Below are 12,293 nucleotides of genomic sequence, written 5' to 3' on the forward strand. Positions count from 1 at the left end.
TGAAGTGTGAACTAGGCCTTAGGCTGAGTTCACACGGGCGCGATTTCCGCGCGGGTGCAATGCAGTAGGTGAACGCATTGCACCTGCACTGAATCCTGACCCATTCATTTCAATGGGGCTGTGCACATGAGCGTTTTTTTTCATGCATCACTTCTGCAATGCTTTAAAATCGGAGCATGCTCTATATTCTGCGTTTTTCACGCAGCCCTGGCTCCATAGAAGTGAATGGGGCTGCGTTAATAACGCATTGCATCTGCAAGCAAGTGCGGATGCAATGCGTTTTTCACTGATGGTTGCTAAGAGATGTTGTTTGTAAACCTTCAGTTTTTTATCACGCGCGTGAAAAACGCATCAAAACGCATTGCACCCGCGCGGAAAAAACTGAACAGCTAAACGCAATTGCAGCCAAAACTGACTGAACTTGCTTGCAAAATGGTGCGAGTTTAACTGAACGCACCCTGAACGCATCCGGACCAAATCTGTCACGCTCGTGTGAACTCAGCCTTAGGACATGTAATCTACAGCCCGCGGTTTTAAGGGGACGTCCGTGCGGTAGTTCACACAATCACGGACATGAGGTCCGCATCGCGAAAGAAAAGAAAATAAATCGTTAACTCTCAAGGAACAGGGCGACATCAGCTGCAGATTCCGTATCTGCCTCTGGTTGTAAACAAGAAGGTTCCCATTCACTGACAGCAAGCTGAGATCTCACAAAATGATGAGTAATGGAAACAAACTGATGCACAATTTTAGCACCACGTTTTTTTTCCGCTCACATCCCTCCCTTTTCCATGAATATTTAATAATAATAAAATATTTTTCAAAGGAGAAGAAGAAAAAAAACAGAAAGGAGCAGGAAAACAACCATTAATAATTATTTGAGTGTCAGCTCTTCCTCCATGTAATATAGCACAGAACGATTAGATTGTAAGCTCTTCTGCCTCGTACCCCTCCCCACACATACTGTCAGGAACCCATCACATGCAATAAGTCCTCACCCCCTGCACGACTCAGTCACATCTCCCTCTATGTCCACATCCGCCTCCTCCGCCGCCATGTTGTCTGCGCCTCAAACAGCCTTTGCTGACGTCACAGGGACGTCTACCAATCAGCGTCCCCGACAGCCACATTAGTACACTCTCGCCGCTTCCTTGCAGGCGCCATATTGGTCCTCCCTTTACGTTTGCGTGAGAAAACGGAGGAGGCCATCTTTGTACACCCGCTCGACCTTTTTTTTTTTTTTATTAACGAAAAGGAAGCATTTCAGGACCAGGTTAAGGCCTCGAAGATGAATCAGTTTCCTTATCCCATTGTACCATGCTGGTAATAAAATTTGTTCCCTAGCCAGTATTTGTTAAAAGCGGGTGCACCAAGATGGCGGCGACGTGACAACCATGAGCTCTGCCTCTTCTGCCCGTTTCTCCTCCAGGCTGGGTGAGTCTGTTGCCCGGGGGCCGTACTTAGAAACGTTGTGTTAGAGGTGGACGGCAGTAAATGGAAGGGCTTTATCGTAACAGGCCGCGGCCCTGACCTGCTCCTCCTGCCTCGGGACTTGTGGTGAGTAGAGGTCAGTGTGCAGGGAAGGTGACAGCAGCTGGCAGGTGACAGGACCCCGAGCTACATCACAGGGGTCCCCAGTGACAGATGTGGGACTACAAATCCCAGCATGCCCATGCCAGTCAGTATTAATATGCAAAAGTATTGCACTATGGAAAGTTCTGCAACTTTCTGATACACTTTTTGTGCTTTATTGCTTTATCATTTTCAAGATCTGTACTTGCTGTCAGTGAATGGAAGCATTCTAGTATTGATTGAAAAACAGAAAACATGTTGTGCCCTTCTCTGCTTGTTCAGTGTCTGCACAGGGTTTGCTCCAAGGATTGGGGGTCATTTGCAAACATTTTATGTCAGTATTTATACCAAATGTATTTGCGTACAATGCATGACCCCTTTTTTTGCCCCTTTTTAAATGTCGTGTGACCTTATTTTGTGGCATGGGCGTCTTTGCACCTTGTTCGACGGTCGTGGGTGTTGCCACCTGGTCTAGTTTTTCCCATAGTCCAGGGTCTGCTGAAGGTGCGTCTAATTTATGGCGCTTTCTCATAAATGATGCACATTTTCCGCAAGCAAAACCTGCACAAAAGGATTATTCCTGCGGCATGTGCTGGTGCTGCAATACTTGCAAATCTGGGCGGAAAATCTGCAACGTATCCATATCGTGTGGCTCAAAGCGTGGGGCACATTTACATTTTAGGCGTGAAATAGTCGCAAGTCCCCTTTTCTAACCGGTCATGTAACATTGCACAACCAGTTTTACTCCGTGTCGACAGTTAGGCGTGATGGCGGCGTATTTGGAGGGGGGGGGCGCGTGCCAGGGCCAGGACTCCAGCCCCGGCAAATTTACTAACATTTAATCTTGGAAACAGATGTAAATATTAGCGATAAACGACGTCAGCCAGCGCCGCAAGGACAGCCATACATGCGCTTAATTTGTGACAAGACGCATGCTTCGTCATAAATTAGATGAATCTAATGGAAGCGCAGAGGGGGAAACTGGGGCTACTTTCACACTAGCGGTATTCTTTTCTGGAGTTCCATCCTAGGGGCTCAATAACGGAAAGGAACTGATTTTTATCCCCATGCATTCTGAATGGAGAGCGATCCGTTCAGGATGCATCAGGACGGAGATAATACCGCAGCATGCTACGGTTTTGTCTCCGGCCAAAAATCCGGAACACTTGCCGGAATGCTGAATCCAGCATTTTTTTCCGATGGGAATGTATTAATGCCGGATCTGTCCTTCCGGTCTGCACATGCACAGACCGAAAAAAATGTGAAAAAAATAAATGCCGGATCCGTTTTTCCGGATGACACTGGAAAGACTGATCCGGCATTTCAATGCATTTGTAAGACGGATGAGGATCCTGATCCGTCTTATAAATGCCATCAGTTGGCATACGTTTTGACGGAACTGGCAGTCAGTTCTGGCGACGGAACCGGCAGTCAGTTCTGGCGACGGAACCAGGCTCGGACTGGCCCACAGGGGTACAGGGGAATGCCCCGGTGGGCCCCTATGCAAGGCGGGCTCCTAGTCTCCCACCCCCCTGCACAAGTGGCACAAAACGCATATTATATTTACTGCACTACATACATATATATATAATGTACAGCACCTCAACCAGCCTATGTTCATATAAAAAAATTAAATGATTTATTATATTCAAATGTAACCGTATAGTGGGCCCCCAAAATACATTTTACTAGTGGGCCCTAGGTAACCCAGTCCGACACTGGACGGAACTGCCTGCCGGATTCCTCTGCCGCAAGTGTGAAAGTAGACTGAGACTGGAGTAAATATGCCCCGTTGAGTTCTGCATTTGGATTTGCATGCACTACCACCAGCCAAGTAGATGAGATTCAAAATTTTTCATAGTGTAAATTTTCCATGTGTGAACAGACCTGAGGTGTGGAATCTGAAATCTGCAGCATGCCAGTTATTTCTGCGGTATTTATTGCAGAATGGGCAGCACAGTGGCTGAGTGGTTGGCGGTGGCTCAGTGGTTGGCACTTGTGCCTTGCAGTGCTGGTGTCTTGGGTTTGAGTATAAGGAGTTTGTATGTTCTCCCCGTTTTTGCCGGGGTTTCCTCCCACACTCCATAGACAGACTGATAGGATCCTTAGATTGAGCCCTATTGGGGACTGTGTGATGATGATTTCTGTAAAGCGCTACGGAATATGTTAGCGCTATATAAGTCCATAAAATGAAAATAAATTCACACTTTGCAATGCATAGATTGATATCTGCAGCAAATCCTAGATTCATTCCAAACATGTCAAATCCGGATTTTGCTGCAGATTCGTTATGGAAATTTAGTGAAATCCACATGAAATTCTGCAGAGAAAATCCACATCCAATGTATTTCCGTGAGCAGGTAGCCTTGGAATTCCTACAGGGAAATCAGATTCTCCACTGCTTCTCTGCTGTGGTGTTAGCAGATAGAAAACTGCTCATAAGGCAGTTCCCTAACCCTAAGTTCACACCTGAGCGTTTTACAGCGTGTTCCTACGCGCTGTAAAACGCTCAACAAGGAGAAACCAATGCTTCCCTATGGGAATGGTTCTCACCTGGGCGTTTTGCTGCGCGTACGATCGCGCTGTAAAACGCCCGACGCTCAAACAAGTTCTTGAGCTTTTTTTGGGGCGTTTGTCGCGCGTTCCCGCACATAGACTTTCGGGAACGCGCGACAATGGGCGTTCGCTTGTCTCTGTATGAGCGATTGCAAACGCCCGTACAATCGCGCATACAGAGCGCTCGTTTCAGAACGCTCAGGTCTGAACCCAGGGTAAGGGCATGTTCGCACCAGCACCAGTCATTGCAGTTGTTATACACCTCTAATGGAAGATGAGTAATACAAGTGCACAAAACGGAACCAAATGTAGGGCTGCAGAAAACGATTATTTTAGTAATTATTTTAGCTCCACTCCGCCCCAGTGCCTTCCTCTTTCCTCTCCACTCCCCCTCCAGTGCCTTCCTCTCCACTCCCCCCCAGTGCCTTCCTCTCCACTCCCCCCCCCCCCCCCTCCCCAGTGCCATCAGCTCACCCCTTGTGCCCTCCTCCTGACACCTGTAGTGCACAGCGTCATTGGTTGGTATGATGCTGTGCACTCTTGGCGCCCGGCTATAGTTGGGTCCCTACCCCCTCTGTGTCACCAACTTAACACAGCGTGTTAGGTCACGCCGTGTGTGTGTGCGTGCGTCAGGAGGTCAGTGCAATGCGGGACCATGGACGTGCTGTGGAGTGTCTGGAGGCCCCCTGCTGGAAAGGTGAGTATTCCAAGTGCATTGCAGGCCAGTGGGAGTAATAGCAAGCGCTTCACTCCCGCTCCGTGGCCACGTGACACAAAGGAATCCTCGATGCAAAAATTACTCAATTTTATTGCTTTCTGTTCGGAAGCACACTTTTTTTTAACAGAAGAAAGAATCCTGCATGCCCTAATATAAACCTTTCAATGATGAGTGAAACATTGTAACCTTTCTGTTATGATCTGTTGTATGTGTGTAAGATGAAACATTGTAATCCTTCTACGTTATAGGGAGATGATGGAGGCCGCCTGGATCCTGTGCATCTCCAGACAGAGAATCTCCCCTCTGCTCAGACTGATCTCTTCCAGATTAACCCCTCATAAATGCTTCTTAACACCAGATCCGGCCAGGCCGGCCATGGCCCTGAGGACCGGACTGTGTCCCCCCGCTGCTGTACACCTCGGCTCCCCGTTATTCTCCACATATGCATCCGGGACCTCGTTCTATGGAGGATGTGGCCTGAAAAATCTCAGTCATGGACACAGCCCGGTGGTGTATGCTAGTTCTATACAGATCTGGGACCGGACTCCCCCCAGAGCACAGAACTTCATGGGGGGCAGCAGATCCATCCACACCACCCGCCGCCTGAACGTCCTCTTACCACCTCATATCTGGATCTTTATCAAACCGCTACAGAAACTGTTTGCGATTATACTTGGCAGGTCCGGTATAACTTGTTACTTTTATTATTACACATAAGAGAGCTCTCCTGAAATACTTTGTGCTGCTGTTAAACTCTGCACCTCCTCCTATGTAACTCAAAATCTGTCTAAGAGCTCCTTCAAAATCTGTCTAAGAGCTCCTTCCACTATGTAGCTCTTAGCCTCCATTCTATAAGTGTGACACTTATTCTGCCACGTGCAGCCCTGTCCTCACATTGTCACAAGAGTGAACAGGTTACCGGCTCCCACACGATCCTGAAATACTTTGTGCTGCTGAGCAGCCCTTCTTCTTCTACTATATAACTGTCTGTGACCCACTTGTCTAGATCCTTGGCACATCATCACAGGAGTGGACAGGTCAGCATGCGGCTCTTCTCCTGAAATACTCTGCGCTGCTCCTTCCACAATCATGATATCTGTGGACGGGTTGTCTTGTCTTCTCACTGATGTCTCTTATTTTTCTAGGAGTGTGAGGAGATGGTGGAAATCTCTTCCAGCAAACAAGCAGCAGCTGTTTAAAGAGAGTGTGAGGCGGAATAAGTGGAAGGTGTCTCTTGGTGCCGGAGCGCTGGGAATTCTCTTCATTCTCTTTTACTTCACCAATCTGGAGGAGACTCCTGTTACAGGACGCAGCCGGCTCCTGGTGTTCAGGAAGGAGGACTACGATCTGCTGACCAGCTTGGAGTATGAGAATGTGAGTATCATCCCCAGAGCATGTAATGTCGGGAACCATAGTTTGACTGACGCAGTGCAATCTTATCAGCCTTAGAAATGCATAAAGACCCAGGATGGTTAGATCCTCCTCAACCATGGACTTTGTGTATATATTATACTCCAGAGCTGCACTCACTATTCTGCTGGTGCAGTCACTGTGTACATACATTACTTATCCTGTACTGATCCTGAGTTACATCCTGTATTATACTCCAGAGCTGCACTCACTATTCTGCTGGTGCAGTCACTGTGTACATACATTACTTATCCTGTACTGATCCTGAGTTACATCCTGTATTATACTCCAGAGCTGCACTCATTATTCTGCTCACTATTTTTGAAAATGGGAATCAAGCATAATGTTAAGGGGGAGTTAATTACTGTACATATGACAGATCACCAGAGCAAGCTTGCTGCAGACACTGTGCAGGCAACTGATATTAGTAGATTTCAGCTCTGAAGCCTGCAGAATAGTAAGTGCAGCTTTCGAGCATAACACAGTCTGTAACTCAGGATGATTACAGGGAGTGCAGGAGGACTACAGTGCATCCATTACCCCAGGCTGTAATGGATAATAACACGTGTGCTCCGCAGTGGATGCCTCCCCTTGTAGCATTCCTCGCCGCCTCCTTCCTGCAGCATCATCTACCTCCAGGTCGCACGTGTTTTTCTGAGTAGAGATGAATCGTGCTGCCGTCTACTTATGCGATAGAAAACGGATGTTATTTGCGCAGTTAGGTGCCAGCTGTGAACAATTCTCCTTGATGAAAATCTAATTCATTTTGAAAGAACGATTTCAGTGAAAGGAGAGAAAATAACATTTTTCACGGCCAAACTAGTAAAAGCAGCAGGACGCTAATGCAGCAATAAAGACGCTCGAGACTCCTTATAAGTGATATGGGAGCGGAATCGGCTCATTACATCAGATATTCATCAGTATTAGAAGAGGAGGCGAAGAACGGCCCGTTATAAGGATTATAATAGACGGACCCAGTACGGGGGGGAATCTATCGCATATCTATCTATCTCATATCTATCTATCTATCTATCGCATATCTATCTATCGCATATCTATCTATCGCATATCTATCTATCTATCTCCTATCTATCTATCGCATATCTATCGCATATCTGTCTATCTCACATCTATCTATCTATCTCATATCTATCTATCTATCGCATATCTATCTATCTATCGCATATCTATCGCATATCTATCTATCGCATATCTGTCTATCTCACATCTATCTATCTATCTCATATCTATCTATCTATCTCATATCTATCGCATATCTATCTATCGCATATCTGTCTATCTCACATCTATCTATTCTATCACCCTGCTTTCCTAGAGTCCTCTCTTTGAGGAGTCCGATGCGCAGTCCCCCTGGCACCCGTAGTAGCGGCCGTCCATGGCTGTTGATTCCTCAAGTCCATGAATGATGAATGTGCCTCATTATGTAGTAATATGGGAGTGGGGAAAGTATCTGGCTTGTGGGAAAGCTGGGTGAGCATGTCCCAGGACCGGTATTATACAGCAGGGATGTGACTGCATAGCGGGCAGGTTTGCCTTTCAGGATCCCGGGAAAGCTGTGTGGACAGGAGAGGAGGGCTGGCGCACGTCTCAGTCCATAATTGGGTGATTTATAAGGCAATTCAGTGCTTTGCGCTGAGTAGTGTTATCGGACGGCGGGTCTGCGCCGTCTCATTGAAGTCTCTCCGCTCCCGCAGATTATCTCCCGCGTCCAACAATAAAACCCATTATTTCCCTTTTATTCCCCTGTTTCCGCCCTATGACAGAAGACGTTGCTGGACACAGAGGATTTTTCCAAGCGCAGCAAATCTGGCCTGTTCCTCCATTTTAATTTCTTCTCAGAGATAACCTGGTATGGAGTCTCCTCTTAGGGGTCTCCCCCGGTTCATGGGCTCATTCGTCTCCCCCGCTGCGGAACAGATAGGACAATTATAATAGACAAGAGATTAACGTATGGAACCTGCTGAGCTGTCGCTTTCCAGATTTTACCTCCTTCTTTTTTCTTCTCTTTTACGTTATCTCCTTGCAGCTGATGGAGGAGTTTAAGGACGCCATACTTCCCGCACAGAGCAAACTTCATCAGCTGGTGCAGAAGGTCGTCGACCACCTTATCACCTGCAACCGCGACCTGGCCGAGGTGTCCAAGATCCAGTGGACCGTGCACGTGGTGGACAAGCCGGAGGTCATCAACGCTTACGTGCTGCCGGTGAGATGTCTGCTATGCTACCTTATAGTGGTGTTCACCAGCCCAGGCCTAACTACGACCCCCAGCATGCTAGGAGTTGTAGTTTCACAACAGCTGGAGAGCATATATTGGAATCCACTATGTTAGGACATAATAAAGTACCAAAGAGGAGTCTCACGATGGTAGAGTATTGTTGGATGATGAGTACACACTATCAGATCACTTTCAGATTATACTCCAGTCGCCTCCAAAGCTGCTTTCTGGATTTTTCTAGTTTCCCCTTTATATTCGTCAGCCCTGTGATCACAGTCACATCCCCTGATAGCATTGCTGGACTCCATCATGAGCAGTCCAGTGTAAAAAGTGTAAAGTGCGTCAGTCACCGAGACCGGACTCCTTGAATTTTTAACCCATTGAATGTCCCTCAAAATGTAACAATGAAAGATTTCAGATTGTACCTGATACGGTATATGCGGACAGCTCGCTCTACCTCTGATACACACCGACAGATCTTACATGTGAACACTGCCGTGTCCCCATCATATTAACCAGGGCTGAGACATCTAATGATTTGTTTTGCAGAACGGTCAGATATTTGTGTTCACAGGGATGCTGAATGCGGTGAAGGACATTGATCAGCTGTCTTTTATTTTGGGTCATGAACTCGCACACGCCATTCTTGATCATACGGTAAGTACATAGGTGTAATATTGGTTACTTCAGAAGGAATATAACTACTATAATACTGCCTCCTATGTACAAGAATATAACTACTATAATACTGCCTCCTATGTACAATAATATAACTACTATAATACTGCTCCTATGTACAAGAATATAACTACTACAATACTGCTCCTATGTACAACAAGAATATAGCTACTATAATACTGCTCCTATGTACAAGAATATAACTACTATAATACTGCTCCTATGTACAAGAATATAACTACTATAATACTGCCTCCTATGTACAAGAATATAACTACTATAATACTGCCTCCTATGTACAAGAATATAACTACTATAATACTGCCTCCTATGTACAAGAATATAACTACTATAATACTGCCTCCTATGTACAAGAATATAACTACTATAATACTGCCTCCTATGTACAAGAATATAACTACTATAATACTGCCTCCTATGTACAAGAATATAACTACTATAATACTGCCTCCTATGTACAAGAATATAACTACTATAATACTGCCTCCTATGTACAAGAATATAACTACTATAATACTGCCTCCTATGTACAAGAATATAACTACTATAATACTGCCTCCTATGTACAAGAATATAACTACTATAATACTGCCTCCTATGTACAAGAATATAACTACTATAATACTGGCTCCTATGTACAAGAATATAACTACTATAATACTGCTCCTATGTACAAGAATATAACTACTATAATACTGCCTCCTATGTACAAGAATATAACTACTATAATACTGCCTCCTATGTACAAGAATATAACTGCTCCTATGTACAAGAATATAACTACTATAATACTGCTCCTATGTACAAGAATATAACTACTATAATACTGCTCCTATGTACAAGAATATAACTACTATAATACTGCCTCCTATGTACAGGAATATATTTGGTATAACCCCCCTTGGCTATGTGAATGTAACCACAAATTGTAATTTTTCACATAGTTCTCGTATAAATAAATAAAAAATAGCAAAAATAGCAGCACTCTCTAGTAGCAAAATTAAGAAAATGTATTCACCCATGTAGGACGCAATGTTTCGGCTTTATAGTAGAGCCTCCCTCTAGTATAGAGCCAAAACGTTGCGTCCTACATGGGTGAATACATTTGCTTAATTTTGCTACTAAAGAGTGCTGCCTTTTTTGCTATTTTTGGGCGATTGTCTAGTCCCATTGGGCTTGCCCTTCAATTTGTAGGCTTTTGTCTGGTGCTGCCATTTTTCCTTCTCGTATAAATAAGAGATAGAAATTATGACTGATGTGTCCGGTATTGTTAGTACGTTACTGGGTATAATCTCCATATATTCCAGTTTATATCTCCTGATAATTATGGGGCTACTGGGGACGGGGGATGGGCTTGGCTGAATTTGCTGCTGAAATCCTCACGTCCGCTGTGACTAATAAACCGTAATTGGATCATTTTCTGGTAATGATGTATCTCCTCGCTCTCTGGCTCGGGCAGTCGCTGAAGTAGGAATCTGCTCCGGATCAATACTTGTAAATTCCTTCTTTGGAGATAAGAGGCTGAGCGAGATCTGTGGCTTCCCTGCCGTGTTCTCCGCCAGCAGGGGGCAGTGTCAGAATATGGGGGGCACCAATGTGCTGTGGATATTTATGTGGGTATTTTGTTCTCGAAACGCGTGAGGCCTTTATAATCAGTAAGAGGTCGATGAACTGAAGGGCGGCCGGGCTCAGGTCCACGTACATGTTCGCCTCTGCTTCCGTATTAACGTGTTTTATTGTGACGGCAGCTGGAGCCGAATTACTGTGTTTCTAATTTGTACTGCTCCACGGGATGAGAGCGGAACCGCACCGGCCTGTCACCAGCATGTCACCAGCATGTCGGCCAACCCATGACCCTGCAGCCATTCACATATGACGGCTATATAGATAGCATCTGTAGTCAGCAGGGCTCCCAGGAGAGGTCATCACTCAGCTTTCCTGAGTCCTGAAGGGCAAATCTGCCTAGAATTGTAGCAATATAGAAAAGCTAAATGTATCATCGCTTCACTACAAGCTGGGAATTGTAACTGATAGACATCAGACGGGATGTGGGGATCCTTTCTGGACAAGCTGAAATCTTGGGTTACACTATTTATTATGCCCCATTCACACCAAGAGCTGCATTCATGATTCTGCTGGTTTCATATCCTACCAGCAGAATAGTGAGTGCAGCTCTGGAGGATAATACAGGATGTAACTCAGGATCAGTACAGGATAAGTAATGTATGTACACAGTGACTGCACCAGCAGAATAGTGAGTGCAGCTCTGGAGTATAATACAGGATGTAACTCAGGGTCAGTACAGGATAAGTAATGTATGTACACAGTGACTGCACCAGCAGAATAGTGAGTGCAGCTCTGGAGTATAATACAGGATGTAACTCAGGGTCAGTACAGGATAAGTAATGTATGTACACAGTGACTGCAGCAGCAGAATAGTGAGTGCAGCTCTGGAGGATAATACAGGATGTAACTCAGGATCAGTACAGGATAAGTAATGTATGTACACAGTGACTGCACCAGCAGAATAGTGAGTGCAGCTCTGGAGTATAATACAGGATGTACCCCTGGATTTGTATGTGTATTTTATCTGTATATAAACTATAATATGATGACATTACAAGAATTAGAAATTATATTCTGCAGGTAAAGCCGTTCCTGTGAGGCGATAATAATATACACCTAATGACAAATAAATCCCGCACCTGGATGCAGTTGTCGGAATGAAGCTTTCTGTGTGGCTGTCATGATGATATTTGCAGCTTTTTTGCATGGCAGTACTGTTGCGCCCTCTTGTGGCAGGACGCTGTCATGCTGAGTTTAGCAGCAGTCAGACATGTCTATCGGGTGGCGGTATTATTTTGTCATAGTGCAATTCTTTTTCTTCGGTCTCTAATGTCTCTTTTCTGATCCTTGCAGGCGGAGAGGGCGAGCGTCAACCATTTCCTGGACTTCCTCCTCCTCATCTCTCTAGCCATGATTTGGGCTATCTGCCCTATGGACAGCCTCGCCATTGTCGGTCAGTGGGTTCAGTCCAAACTACGAGAGGTAAGGGCAGCACCTTCAGAGCCAGGAGCTCACGTAGGACGCCACTTATACTTA

The 12,293-nt window shown here is 45.4% G+C and overlaps 2 protein-coding genes across 2 annotated transcripts in view; one reads left to right on the forward strand and one right to left on the reverse strand.

Moving 5' to 3' along the window:
- Nucleotides 1-1,085, reverse strand: part of MYSM1 (Myb like, SWIRM and MPN domains 1) — a 30,475-nt gene extending 29,390 nt beyond the window's left edge. The window contains exon 1 of the mRNA XM_044301062.1: nt 999-1,085. Coding sequence (XP_044156997.1) covers nt 999-1,057 — 59 coding nt within the window. The 5' untranslated portion in view covers nt 1,058-1,085. The remainder of the gene's footprint in view (nt 1-998) is intronic.
- Nucleotides 1,086-1,343: 258 nt separating this feature from the next.
- OMA1 (OMA1 zinc metallopeptidase) overlaps nt 1,344-12,293 on the forward strand; it is a 33,272-nt gene continuing 22,322 nt past the window's right edge. Inside the window, exons 1-6 of the mRNA XM_044301054.1 lie at nt 1,344-1,434; nt 5,095-5,526; nt 5,992-6,220; nt 8,304-8,480; nt 9,042-9,149; nt 12,111-12,239. Of these exons, the coding sequence (XP_044156989.1) occupies nt 5,099-5,526; nt 5,992-6,220; nt 8,304-8,480; nt 9,042-9,149; nt 12,111-12,239 (1,071 nt within the window). The 5' untranslated portion in view covers nt 1,344-1,434; nt 5,095-5,098. The remainder of the gene's footprint in view (nt 1,435-5,094; nt 5,527-5,991; nt 6,221-8,303; nt 8,481-9,041; nt 9,150-12,110; nt 12,240-12,293) is intronic.

The sequence above is a fragment of the Bufo gargarizans genome, chromosome 7 (genome assembly GCF_014858855.1).
Source record: "Bufo gargarizans isolate SCDJY-AF-19 chromosome 7, ASM1485885v1, whole genome shotgun sequence".
NCBI lineage: Eukaryota > Metazoa > Chordata > Amphibia > Anura > Bufonidae > Bufo > Bufo gargarizans.